General features: G+C 50.2%; 1 protein-coding gene across 6 annotated transcripts in view; it reads right to left on the minus strand.

The window, feature by feature from the left end:
- Nckx30c (solute carrier family 24 member Nckx30C) overlaps nucleotides 1–14722 on the minus strand; it is a 79307-nt gene that overhangs the window by 42769 nt on the left and 21816 nt on the right. For 2 of the 6 annotated variants that reach the window (XM_076321695.1, XM_076321691.1), the window contains one exon: nucleotides 3931–4204. In XM_076321695.1, coding sequence (XP_076177810.1) covers nucleotides 3931–4204 — 274 coding nt within the window. Of the gene's footprint in view, nucleotides 1–3930; nucleotides 4208–14722 lie in introns of all 6 variants that reach the window. The other 4 variants (XM_076321693.1, XM_076321690.1, XM_076321696.1 and 1 more) reach the window with 3 other exon arrangements.

Here is a 14722-nt window from a genome sequence, read left to right on the forward strand (position 1 = left end):
GCCGATACCCTAACGTTTACCGTACAACGTTTCGTAATTACCATTGCTCTTTCTAACTCTCTTTTCGCAGAGTCAACCCGAAAAGACACCCTAGATTCGCACAGGCCTCTTTTCCGCGCAATTTGCAACATCGATAGCTCGCGAAAACACGGTAACTTTCGCGTGTCGATAATTTCTCCACTCTCGAAAATAAGTCCGCCGCTGATTCGTACGATCGGCTCGAGTTTCATCCCCTATCGAAACTTGCGATTTTGATATCCGTCGTTGCATCTCTTCCCTAAGATAATTATCGACGACGAATCGGCGATGTTTTCCCGATGAGAACGAGTCCAAACACCACCCACGGTCTCGATCGTCTTTAATCGTACGCAATGGAACGTTTTTTTAAAAATGCTTCCGAATTGCTCACGATTAAAAATCGACGGACAGAGTAGGCGTTTGGACAGACGATACTCGTATCGAGGATACTCTCGACGGATGAAAGAACGAAGAATATAGATATTGAAATTTCCACGACGAATCTCGAGGCTCGCGATAGGAGAGGTTGACGCGTGTAAACGAAGCGTGTATGCAAACGAACCGCCCCGATTCCGTTGCGTACAAGATTACTGTATATCTTGGGAGATTGTTCCGAAGCTAACCGAGTCTAAAACAACTATCGAAGTAAACCTCAACGTGCAAAGTACCGCGAAACAATTCATCCACTGGTTGCGCAAGATTAAGCCGACGTGTGACGCGTAGATTATTGCAATCTACGGAAAAGGTGACGGGGATGGAAAGGGTTTGAGGGTTCGCGGTCGCGAAATGCACGCTATCGTTACCACGAGGAAGTGGAGGCTTAACGAGGGGACGAGAGACGATTGTCGGTACCGTGCAATCACCGTCGACCGCTACGCGTTTCGTTCTACAACCCTTTTCGTTTTCATTTTCCTCCGAATAGTAACAAGAGGCCTGGCCACGAGTCCCCGGATACTCTTAAAGATGAAATAAATTAAATTAGCCGCCTGAACGTGCGCGCTTGGGTACAAATTTGTTTACAACGACGCGAACCACCCTCCGGTATTCCATTTTTTCTTTTTTTTTTCTTTTTTCGCCCTTACGAGCCGAAATATCCGGACGCGTTTCCGCGAAGAGGGTTATCCGACGCTGTTAAAAGCGAAATAAATGAAACCGTTTCGACGCGTCACCGGTGACACAGTTTGTTCGCGTAAATTCGTTCGCGACGGTCGCAAACTGCCCCTGTGTCACGTCTCGAGCGGTCGAAATATTCAGAGACCGTTACGAGCGGAGGAGGGTCGTGTTGTCCGCTTTAAGGAAACGAATTAAAAATGAAAAAGTTCGTCTCGGTTCGAACGGAGCACGTAATCGTCGTAAATGTTCCACGATGATCGCGCTCGGTTTTAATATCGCGGTGGTCACCGTCGCGTTCTCCCCGGTCGGATCGAGGCGTCGCACGAGGGTAAAAGAAACGCTAGATCGGGATCCGTTTACGCGAAAGGGTAATCGTCGGGCCCCGAGATCGTTCTCCGCGTAGAATTACAATTCCGATCTATCCGCGAGCGATCGAGGCCGATTCTTGGACAGAGGAGCGAGAAAGGTTGTCGTTTATCGGCCCCATCTTTCGTTATTAGTGCCAGGTCCGCTGGCAAACAATGGCAGACCTTCCACAGCCGATGAAAAATAACGTTCCGGGACGGTTTTATTTATTATTTTTTTTCTCTCTCACTCTCTCTACGACGACGAGGCCGCGGGTCGATCTATAAATACGTAAAGGACGGCGCGCCAAAGGGAGCGAGAGCGGAGAAACAACCGCCACGTACTCGCATTTATTTTCCAGTCACTGTCGAATCGTATCGCTCGCGGTTAATCCGATCGACCAGATCCACCAGTCGATGCACCGGGGGCGTGTAGTATCTAGGCGGTGTACGGTTGCGGCGACGTCGTTCCCAAGGTTGGCCAAACAAAATTAATCTTGTGTACGGAAACACGGGCGATAAGTATATTGTACCGGATGAAATCCGACCGGACGAGTCTGTTCTACCAGAAGTAATCCCTCCCGCGCGATGGATAAAAAATTCTACTCGCTGGAATATTCCAAAGGTCGCAGCGCTCGACGCTACGTGTACCGCGAGGAGTTGTAAAGAACGCCCTTGACTGACGTTCCTCGAGGAAATTGTTTCGCGCGACGGCCGTGATCATCGATTCGCGTCGACTGTACGCAATAACGACCGGTGAATTTCCAAAAAGGTTACGATCCGCGGGTACGAGTCCCATTTAAGGACATTTTTCGGTCGGATGGTAGACCGGTTGCTCGACTCGTGGCACCGATTTCTAAATTCTACGCAAAGTCGAACGATCCACGGTGAACGACCGTACGCAACGCGCACGACATTGAACTTCCGGCTCGTTAACGTCGAGTGCTCGCAACGTTTAATTACTTGGTCCGATGCAACGGGGCGCGCACAGTCATCGGTCATGCGACAAAACCAGCGTCAGCTAGACCAGCGACAACGCAAAGTGTCGTTACGCGAATTTCCGGCTCGTTTCCGAAACCCCGTGAAAATGAAACGCGACGCGCGGGGAAAGATGCTCGGGGAAACCTACGGAATGGAATCGAACTTGTTCACCGAGGCCGCGCGTTCAACCGGTAAACCGTTTGTTCAATTATTCGGAGCATAATCGCTCGTAACTGCTCGAATATTTTGCAACGTCCCTCTCAAGAATTTGACGCGCGAGTACAACCGTTGGAACAAAGACGACCGGTCTGACCCGTACGCGCCAGGTCCCTCGAGAAACGTTAAAAGTGTTCAAATATTTATAAATACTCGAACATAGTTCTCTGAATTTTTTCACGAACACTGTATCCGTAATACAAAAGGATATTCGAGTCGTGTTCAATTTACGAAGCAATTTTCCAACTTTGCGATATTCTCTCGGATCGGGTTGCGTTTCTCGCATCTTCGTTGAAAAAAGAACGTTTGATCGCCGTTCCTAGGATATCGCCCTTGCGAATATCTTTTCGAACAACGATCGAAAGTTTCGCGACCGTTCTCCGATACGTTTCACCGGGTTAAGAGTTGCCAGGTTCGACCCGGCTGTCGATAGAGAGGCCTCGATAAGTGTTCCGCGCGTCTCTACATTTAAAAGCACTTTAACCGACAGAGCTTTCGGAAGTTTTGCGGTTCGTCACGGTGGTGCATCGCGGTAGAAAGCTTTCCTCGACCGCGGATACAGCGACCGGAAGCGGAAAAATGGCCGCTCGACTCTTCGGAGCGTCGTTGTGCCACCGAAGCGATCCCGTGGCTACGCGCGGAACACCGATCGAAGCTTCTCGCGACTATCTTAGAGACGATCTTCGACGTTCACGGAACCGAGCACCGATCGATTTATACCGGTCTTCGACCCTCGTCGCGGAATCGAACACGTTACTCTTCGAAACGGATGTTACATCGTTGTACGAAAAGTATAAAAAGACCATTAGCGCGAACGTGAGTCTACTTGGTATCGACGTAACATAGAAAAGACAATGTACAGTTTACTCTTCGAATGATACTTTACACAATTCCGTTTCACTTTCGTCCGATTTTACTCGATGCTACGTCTCTGTGAGCGTTCGTCGGTACCGGTACCGTCGTCAAGTGACTCTCGAATCGTCTCGAATTCTCGTGGAAACAACGATCGAAGAGCGCTCGGTTTTGGTTCCGTGTTATCGGTAAACGATCGACCGGTGCCTCGGTATCGAGATCGTCCTCGCCGTCACGGTGTTCGCGATCGGATCGCGCGACCGTGTGACGGTGCTGGTGCACGTGACGATACGTCTCTAGAAAAAGAAAGCTACGCTATATTGTTAAAAGACTACCAGCTAAGAGCGTGCTGTCAGCGCTAAGGCAAAGCGGCAAGCGAGAGTGATAGAGTGTGGAGTTGGTATACCGGCGCGGGACTGACCGTCGTGGAGCGGATCGATCGTGTGGATCATAAGCTGTAGCAGGCCGTGCCTGAACTTGGCGTGGCTCTCCCTGGAATGAGACGAGGGGCCACCGTGGGCTCCCTGCTCGCAGCTCTGTCCGGTCGTGCCACCGGCACCACTGCTGCTGCCACCTCTGCTGCTGCACCCGGCCTCTCCACCCGCCGGTATGCCGCTGCTTCCGCATGCACCCGACACGCCACCCACGCTCGTCTCGCTACTGTTCGTCGCGTTCGGATGCTGCTGGAACACACACGTCATTTCGTCTCTCAATACAACATCGATCTTTCCACCCTTTAACCCCGAGTTTAGTTTCTTTGTTCGTTCGTGCACCGATTCCTCCCTCGTTTCGACACGGTGGAACGTCTCGATCAACCGACGGTGTCGAAATACATGTTCTCGCGAATACGGTTCGGTAAACATCACTCGTACACCGTGCACCTCTCGGTGTCGCGTTCTTTTAAGAATACATTATTTTCGATACCCTCGGTTCCGAGATATTTCACCGTACGGTGGTAAAACGGACTCTTTGTGTACAGAGAGCGAGAGTTTCGTAACGCGACTTTAAAATAACTCGTCGATTATTCGTTGACCGAAAACCGTTCCGAACAACAGTTGCTTTCGGAGGAATTTTACGCCGTTTTGCTTTTTTTATCGAGACACGAAGGTCCCTCGAGGTTTTTCCAAGCAGTATCAAAGTACACGCGAGAACGTATCGCGCCAAGGAAGCTCCGTAATAAATAGTTATCGAGATAATCTCCGATCGATCGTCCGGTATTGGAAAGTATCGATCAACGTTCGAGCAACTTGTCGGACAACTTTGCCCGCAAGGGCCGGTTGTATCGGTAAACACGGTCCTTGTCGGATGTTAGACGCGATCGATCGACTAAGCCTGGTAAATCGTAAAAGTTGTACACGAGAAAGGTCTTACTTCTGCGATGTACTTGGTACGATACTTTCCGTGAGAGTGACCTTCGTATTCCGATAAAGAAGCGAACGTAAAATCGATCGCGTTACCGGAACGACCTCGCGGTAGCCGTGCAACTTTTATTCGAAACAATTTTTAACGCTCGCGACGAATAATCCGAGTCGTTCGAAATCGTCTCTTGTTTACTTTTCCTTTTCTTTTACCACCTTCCGGGCTAGATTTCCACGCGTGTCGCGCGAATTCGACGAAGGCGTATCGAAGCGTACGGTCGATGAAGGACACGTGAAACTGAAACGACGAAGCAAGGTGAGAAGCAACGTTTCGTTCGAAGCTCGCTCGGTGGACTAACCTCGGCCGAGCGTGTCCCGAACGATGGATAGGTCGTTCGATGAACGCGTACAGAGTCACGCAATTTGATCGGTGTTACGTCTCCCTTGCGATCGACGGAAGAAAACGGTATAGGGGGAGAAGTTGAACTCTTTAATAATGCGTAACTTCCCGTGTAGCTACTTTTTCCGCAAGTGCAACGACTCACCGATAAAGTTCAACCGCGCGGTTACTTTAAATAGAGTCGTGTATCTCTCGACGTACCGAGAGATCGATTCTTCGGGTTACCCCGCCGTGGAAATGGTACAGAACGAGTCGTTCGAAAATACTCGGCTGGTTTTATATTTTTAAACACCGATCGATTTGCGTGGCTCGCGGTCGTGTAGGTGTTGCGAGTGTCGAGATCGACGAATCTTCGCTGAGAGGGAAGAAGCAACGATCGAGTATTGGATCGTTCGGGGAATGATTTTAAAGTTACTCGAACGAGTCTGCTACGGTTACCCAGTGACGGTGTTAATGAAATTAGACGCTTCGAGCGTAGATTCCGCTCGGAGGCAACGAGCGTTAACGAGAGTCACGAGATCGCGTCCTCCGTAACGCGTGTGGGTTCGTTTTACGCGCGAGATAACTCGAGCGTTATTTACGCTTGGTCACGATGCAACGATCGCGTCGATCGGTGGAGCCACGCGGAACCGCTTCGTGGTTTTTTTTTCCTTCTTTTTTTTTTCGTTTTCTCCCTCTCCCCTCTGAGGGAACAAATGGCGAGGAAGATGACCCGTCTCATCCGCTATGCATGAAACGTTAAGGCGCTCGGTCGCTCCGCCCACGTCGAGCTTCCCTACTTTTCAGGTCGCTTCCGGATAGCCGAGCAACAGCTTTGGTCACGGATCACGAGTCGCGCCGTATCTCTTTGCTCGACTCCATCAAGGCTATCCCTTTTGTTCGTTTAGATGCAGATGAATCGGAGGGGGCTGGCTATAAAGGCGGCCAGGCTTTGAACGCGAGACAATGAGCGCGCAATGAAATGACTGAAACGACGAACGAGCAACGGAACGAGTTGATTCGGTTCGACCTCGGCCACCTCGTTACGTGCAATTACGTGCCAAATTATGCCGGATCGTGGGGAAACGGGACGAGCCGAATATAAAGATGCGAAACGTTACCAACCGACACGACGAATCGATCCTCGCGAAACATCCAATCTTCGAAACGAACAAAGTCTCCCCGGCGATACGATCGGGATGGAATTACACGAAACTTTCGATACGATTCATCAATTTTGTATAATTCTTTTTTGGAAAGATTCTCGAATTCCCGAGTATCGATAATAACCGTGCATTCGAATTTTGTGAAAATTGTCCCGCTTGCTCCGAAGTAATCCCTTTTCCAGAACACACCGCGAAAGTAGAAGTGGCTCGCGACTCGCGGCTTCGAAACGGCCATCTCGAACTCGCGTTCGTCCGACTGGGAAATTCTCTCGTCCCATTTCCATTCACAATGGTCCCTGACGTGTCCTCCGACCCGTACCAGGGGCCGGGGATCGTAACGGGTGCGAGTTGGTAAAAGGAATGGAAGAGAGAAAAAAAAGAAAGGAATCTGGCCCGTGTTCTCTAAACGGCGAGCGGAAGAGTGCGATTTTCCCGAAACGTGTCGCGTCCAACGAAGAGAATCGCGACGATCCTCGGTCCCCCGTATCTCTCGAAAATGTGGAAACCGAGCGTTACTCGTGTACGTATCGAGCGAACTTTCCGCGAGTGTTACACCCGACTGTTTACGAAATTCCGCGAGGGGGTTCCCCCGAGCTTGTACCGCTCGCTTCGTCGTTTGCATAGAATCGTCTAGATGAGCGGGGCCGAGTCGAGTGCACGAGATAACGACGCGGCGCGCTCGATGCATAAGCTCGATGCCGGTACGCTCGTAATTCCGGAATGTCGGAGAGTGCATCCGCCGCGTTTTCCAATTACGCTTTCCGCTCCGTCGGAGTGGCATTGTTCCGAACGACGAGCCACCGACTTTTCCACCGCACGCGTAATCTAATCGAGGCGAACCAAACGAATCAAAGCGGACCGCCGATACTTCGTCGCGCCTCTGAACCGTGAGATCGATTTCGTACGGAGCGTTTCGACAATTTTTTTCCCCACCCACGGATGAAAATTCCTCGCCACGAACGCAACATCGTACATCGAGCTCGAAGAGGATTGTTCCCGATTCGAGTTCGAGTCGATCGATTTTCCACGGAGTGGTTCAAAAATTCTCGAAAGGAAAACTTCCCGCGTCGTAGGAAGCACACGTACGACGAGCATCGATTTCGCAGCGTTCACGGTTATCGAGGCTATAACCCCTATTACCCTGTCTATTCCAAGATCACGAACTGTAATGGTATCTTCTAGCCGGTATCCACCGGTTGTAAGGACGAATATTATTCTACCGTTAGATATTATCGTAGTTCACGATCCGGTACTGGTAAGAGTGGATACTCGAGTATCGTCACGGTTCGCGATCATCGAGATATTCGTATCGTTCTCCAGAAACAGGGAACTACCAGCCGCGTGTACGTTTTGTAAAGAAATATTGCAATTGGCCGATTTTACGTAGAAAAGAGTACAGCTCTAAATGTGAAATTACGCGATACATTATTTCTACGGTGGATGGAAGTTCGGTACGTTTCGTGCGATCGCGTAATAAATTTAAGTGGCCGCGTGCACGGAAGCAGGACTCTTAAATTCGAGCCTCTTGTACCCGGGGCAACGGTGTCTCGTACAGGGCAACGGTAGCACACTTTTCGATTTATATCGGCACGAGGAATTTCCATATTCCTGGTTGTCCCATAATTTTGGAAAATCCTGTACGAAGTCGAGCGTTGTTGGAGAACGTTCGCTCGTAAATATCGTCCAGCGGTAAAGTTTGACGCGCGTCGATAGAAGACTAAAGTTAGTCCCTCGCGACGAAAAGGAACTCGTGGCTCGTAAATTTTAACGCGTCGTCAAGACGGAAGTTCCATTTAAGCGTCGTAGAACGTGCTCGAGGAAACTCCTCGATGAACGAGGAGCTCGAATCGAATTTTCTATTTTTTTCTTCTTTTATTTCCGTCCAACCGACCCGACGAGAACTCGGTGTTTCGCGTCGGAGATCAATCCGCGAACGAAGGATGCACTCTCGATGCGATTGTCCGAAACTGGCAACGTTTCTCTCGTTTTCCGTGACGGTCGAGATCATGAGAGAATCAAAGTTCCGGTTAGCTTACGTTCGAAACGGTGCTTTCGAAGCGATACGAAGCAACGCGTTGCGTGTCCAGAGCGTAAAGTACCGCGGAGAATCGTTTAATCGCGCCTAGTTATAATCGAGAAAATTTTAATTCGTGCAACGCGATCGCCCTCGTTTCAATCCCGCTGCGCCTGTACAAAACGAGGTCATCGTTTTTCGCGAATCGTCCGTGACTGGTGGTTCGCGGTTCTGGAGGAAAATCGAGAGGAACCGGTCTAACGCGATACGAGGAAACGAAGCTTCCAGTCGGAGAAACGCGAACCGCGTCGAGAACGCTAACCGATCGCGAATCCGAGTAAGGTTGAAATTTTATCGATAACCGAGATATTACCGAGCTCCTATTTCCATGGATGATTCGTGGCGTAACGGTGTGGATTGGAAAACGGTTTCGGTCGAATCGATAACGAGGATCTGGCTACGATACCGATAAAAGCGGACGGACGGACGCGGGTCCTCTCCTCTGTAAACGCGTACGCGTGTTTCGTTCCTATTGTATCTCGTCGACGAGATAATGACCTTTCTATCGGATCATCCGATTCGTACACCGAGGATTCTCCTTTATGCCCGTCGGAAGATGGAACACACGCGCCCCGAGCGGGCACAAAGCTCGACCGGAATTTTCAAAGCGACGACGACAACTCGAGGCCGAAACGACGTAATAACGAGAACCGTACAACGACGCTGATTCCGATTATTTGTCGAACAAACGGGAACAAAGCCGATTCACTCGAGTCGCTCGTCGGTAAACAGGGATACCGGCGACATTTGCTATACACAAGGTGGGTTTCCGTAAAGGGAACACCTAATTATCCTCCGTTGCCTTTGAGAGCACGAAAAACGTCCCCGGACGGAAGCTTGAACGATACGGGACCCCGTTGCAGCGACGATTCCGTGTCTGTCAATATTTTTTTTCCTTTTTTTTTCAAAGATCATATATCTTTCACGACGTCGAATTACACGGCTCGACACGTGTAATGTGCAGAGGACGTTTAGGTGATACGTCGGGATGCAAATGGGCGTCGTTCGCGACACGAATTGCAGATAAAAACACTGTTCGCGCTCGGGCGTGTTCGCGGTGTAAAAATTTAAATTTTTCCAGCTCGAACGAATCGCGTTGCGTTAAGTTACGAGGGCATCGTACACGAAGATATACGCGTAACGGAATCGAATCGATTTAAACGCGATTCGCGTTAGTCGCTTCGTCGGTTGCACCCTGTATACTTTAATGACGATATTTGTGTCCCCGAAAGATGCGACCCGTTTGAAAATCAATAACGTCCCGTTCGCTTCGGCCACGGAAACGCGCCATTGAAACATTTCGTTCCCTTTCGAACGAGTACGCGCAAAAATTCGAAAAAAGTATCCCTCGACGAAAGAAACACGCCCAGCTCGTGGTAATTGTACCGTGGAAGACGAACGCGTCGTTGGAAGCACAGTCATGAGTCAACACTTGAGGGACGAACTGGATTCCCCTTGGTCGCTATCACCGTAATGGATTCGAGCGTCCGAATATTTAATCGGTCCGATTATCTCGGGTACTTTGCCGTTCAGATTTTTAGAGCAGTAAATTACAAAACGTCGGAAACGTCCGAAAAGTTGAATAGTGCTCACCTCGATGCATACGGACGTTACTGCGGATAACGATCGAGCGTCGATTCGACTCGCGCATCACGGCTCGTTGATACTTCCCTCTTCGAAAATTTGATCGTAGAACCGACCGTGTACTCCATCGGCATATTTATTCGCGACGGAGGACCTTTTCACGATGGAAAAACAAAACGCGAAAACAATTTTTGTCCGCGCGGTTCGAAATCGAGCTCGGGAATATTTGCATCGTTCGCTCTCGTTTCGATGATTTTCCCCGCGCAAAGTTTCCCGACTGAGCGCGAATCGAAGCTGTCTCGAGACAAGACGGAGGACCGTTTCGTCGTCGTCGCGAATTTGCAACTCGCGCGGGATACGGAATTATTAAATAAACCCCGAGTGGCTGGACTCGCGGAACGAGGAATTATTCAACGATTTCCAGCGGGAACTGCCGGATAAGTTTGAAACGCGAGTCAGCTCGCGCGTCCAGTCGGCGCTCGTAACTTTCGTAATCATAACGGGGGCCGACGAGGGAGAAAGACGAGGGCCGAGGCTTCGTTTCAACGAAGGCGTTCCGAGACCCCACTCTTCCAAAAAGTGCACTCGACGTGCAGTTCTGTTGATTTATCAAGAATCTCGTTGCGTCTGAGAGCACGATGTTTACTCGCCCGGACGTTTTTTCCGAGTTCGTTCGTACCTACGGCTGTACAGGGTGTCTCGCGATTCGCGCGCTAGGAAATCGCTCGAGGAGGAGCGATTCAAAATTCTTTGTCGATTCGAAGGACCCTTGAAAAAAATAAAAACGAAATATGAAACGTCCCTTTAGGACCCGATCAACGAAAGGAGTACAATTTCCGTGGAGACCGGTATCGATTTTAAAAGAGGTAAAGTTCGAAATAATTGAAAAGGAAAATCCAAATCGAAACGACGTACGGGGAATTGCTTTTCGTTCGCGAGCGATTTGAGAGCAGTTTCGAGAAATGTTTCGAAATAAAAAGGAACACTTTTTTTTTTTTTTTTTTTCTAAAAAGAGATGTTTCGCGAGCAACGAGTTCGTTCGGATCCCCGCGCCTCGAGACGTACCAGTGTCCCAGTTTTCTCGCGACATTAATATCGTATCCAATGAATCGTAGCAAAGGGTTCGAAAGGATCCGCGTCCCGCGAAGCGTTTACGCTCCGCGTCGGGAGCGAAATTTCGCGTCGAGTTCGTGCCAAGTGAGACGTCCTTCGATTTCCGCTGACTGTTCCTCCGGCGGTATTTGCTCCCGTTGTTAAAAATTGCACGAGTTCGGGGCAGGTTAAAGGATGCCGGGCCGGATAGTGGGTCGAGTTGCGGAAGTGGCCAACCAGACGGCTCGAGGCTTCGGGGATCGTCGCCAAAAACTGGCAGAACTCCTGCGCTTGCTATAACCCGATCGAACGTGCATTATTTCCGCGTCTGCAGAATATGAAACCCGTTCACCGGCCGCGGGAAACTCCCGTCTATCGCCCGTACCGAGATAAATCTTCCTTTATCCCGGAAAATTTAAAACCGACCGTTACGTCGCGTCGATAAGAAACAGTTCGGCGCGCGAAAATTCCGAACGATTCCTCGACCAGAACGGAATCGAAAAGGTCTTGGAAATTTTCTTCGCGCGAGCTTTTCTTCTCGAGGAAAAAATTCGTTTCCAAAGCGTTCGGGGCACGTGGGTGCCCTCCCGAATCTTCGAGCTCGTGTTAAAAATTCCCTCTCTGGACGATTTATGTTCTCGATTTATGTTTTTCTTATTGGTTACCAATTGCGCGAAAAACGCATCGAAACAACGGAGAAGAAACACCGGTTAAGTAGGCTCGCCTTGTTTCGCGGTATACCGTTCCCTCTCTCGCGAGAACATCGTTGCTCCCTCTGTCGTCTGGTTCGCGATTTTCGCTATCCTTGTACCATTGTCCCGATCGTTATATCCAGTGCAGGTTCGCGCGAGTAGGAGGAGTCTGTCGCGAAAATCCAGCGTCTTTCCCGGCTTGTCGACCCGGTGAAACTTCCTTCCCTCTACGCAGCGATAAACTCCGCCCTGGAGGGTATTTGCTCGCGAAAATATCGACGCGGCGCGAAGAATCGCGAGCGAGCGGAGCGGAGCGGGAAACGGAACGTCTCTGGTGTTTGTTCCAACGGAACGGAACCGGAGACGCGCGCGGCACACCGGGAATAATAAATAGAGCGGAATAATATTTGACGGGCGTGTCTCGCGAGCGGGACGCGTTCGTTCGGTTACGGAGGACTCGCGAGGGTCGCCCGAAAACGAACGCGGTATTTGTTTCGCGTTTTTCCTCGTTTCCTTCCATTCTTTTTTTTTCCTTTTTTTTTCGATTTTTCACCCCCTCCATCTCCGCCAACCCCGACCGCCAGCTAACACGCTCTCTGGCTCCGGGTCGGCGCGATAAGCGAAACGAAAAACGGCCAATTGGCGTTCTTAATTGCAAATTGCCACCGTTGGGACGAGGAGGCACGTCGAGCACCGGCTGTCGCAGAGAACGCTCCGGGGGTTGCGTGTTCAGCCAAGCGCATGAGAGGTAAGCAGCTTACTCGAACGGCTGACAAATTTATACGAGTTAGCTCGATTGTTGCACCCGTGTGTTTCGCCTCCTTCCGAACTGGGAATAATTTAATTATAGCTCGAAGATTCTCGCTTAACGTAAACTCACCTAGCTAGCGGCCGGACGATTCTAAGAGGATTCGAAACGCGACCGTACCCTGTTCCTCGCGAGACGATTTCGGAACACTCGGATGGCTGGTATTACGCGACGAAAGTTAACTAACACAACCGCGAAGACGTCTCCGCGAATAAACGGACGTGTCGAGATGCCATCGACGCGATTCGAGACTCGCGCCAGTGTTCTACTCGAGATACAAACTTCTACGATCGTTTCTCCCGAAGCGTATCTCCATCCGTGAGATACTCAAAGTTCGTTCGAGCAAAACTTGCTCCTCGAGAGCAAAATCGTACGTTTTTCGATCTTCGGTCCTTCGGTTCGTATCACGGTGACGATTTCGCGGTGGACAATTTTTTGGTAATTGTTTGTAACGTTATTATCGGGTCGGTTTCAACGACTTCGTGATCCGCGGGTGCCGATCGTGAAACCGTCGAGGCGCGCGAGAAACAATTCGGAAACTTTGTAATCAGGACACGTCATCCGCGCGGAAATTCTCGAATCGCGTTCGTTAATAACCACGGGTGAATAAATCGACGTGCCGTAAACCGTGGTCGTTTTGGGAACCGTACTCGGAGCGAAAGGTCGGAGACCAGCGGCACCGACTTTTCGAACAACGTCCCGTTGAATTTACGTCTTCCGAAGTTTAATTCGTACACGGTACACGCTCCGCCCGCGAAACGTCACCCGCTCGGTTTTACGAGGCTCCCGGAGCGTTTCCGTGCTACCGGTGCATATCCGCGCTCACGTGTCCTGCGAGTGTTCGGGCCGCGCGGAGCCCTGACCTTACCCTACATTCGTCGGGGGTAGAAAGAGAGAGAAAGAAAGAAAAAAAAAGGAAAAAAAACGGAAAAGAAAGGAAAACTGCTCGCGCCGACGAAAGAAAAGAATAACGGACAAGGGGCGGCCGGCAAATGAGTCGAGACGAGTTCCAACGAGATCTCTGCACAATCGAGCTGTTCATTACGAAAGTGGTGTAAGACCATTTAAAAAAGAAAAAAAAGGAAAAAAAGAATCGGACCCTCCGCGAGTGCTACTCTTTTTTAGGAAAATCTTGTCCGCGAGGAAGTTTCGAACGTCGATGAGATTCGAGGGGTGAGAAGGTTCGTTTATGGTCCACGATGACGTTTACCGGTCGCTCGATTAGCGGTTGTCGATATTTTTCAGCCGATCGCTCCGAAGGAAAGCTCCTCGTCCCAGCTTCGAGCGACTCGTGGATCTTCGAAAGTGGCTTCGAACTCGCGGAGACAAATCGACGGGAAGAGTAAGATAAGAAGGTGTTCGACGAAGAAACCGAACGAAATCCAGAGTTAGAAACGCGAACGAAAGTCTACCTCTATTCATCCGATCGCGAGAACGAGGATACGAGTTCGGTCGGAGCGAAGCTCGTGGAAAGTGTATCGCGGAGAAAGGAGATCCGCGCGAGCCTCGATGCTAAGGACAAGAGTCGGTAGCTAGATGAAGAAGCGCTTAATGGCCTGTTATCGGTAAGAGCATTATAGTTAATTATACGCGAAGTCGACCATTCATTAGGCTGCAGGGCGGTAACGGGACAAGAAGAGAGGAGAAAAGGGAGGCTCGGAGCCAGGAGGCGGGTAACAGTGTGCGCTCGCTCGGTGCCAAGTAATGGAAATATAGTCCTCTGGCGGGGCGATGCCATAATTTTCGTCCCTCTATTCATCGCTGGCGTCGTATTTAATAAAAAGTTTCTCCCGAGGCCGGGCCAATTACCAAGAGACAACTGATTTACGCCCGGTGGGACGTCGTTTATCGTATCGAGGCTCGCGTTAGAAATTTCGAAACGGAACTCTCGACCTAACCCGCGATTCGAATCGTGGCACGGTGATCGCCTAATCACGGTACCAACATTTTTCTACGTAATCTCGCAGTCGTGTCGTACGGCTGAGAGAACGGTTTGAAAATTTAATCCTACGAGAGACCGTCGACCGATTATTTTTGGAAGACCG

The sequence above is a fragment of the Ptiloglossa arizonensis genome, chromosome 10, assembly GCF_051014685.1.
Source record: "Ptiloglossa arizonensis isolate GNS036 chromosome 10, iyPtiAriz1_principal, whole genome shotgun sequence".
Lineage (NCBI taxonomy): Eukaryota > Metazoa > Arthropoda > Insecta > Hymenoptera > Colletidae > Ptiloglossa > Ptiloglossa arizonensis.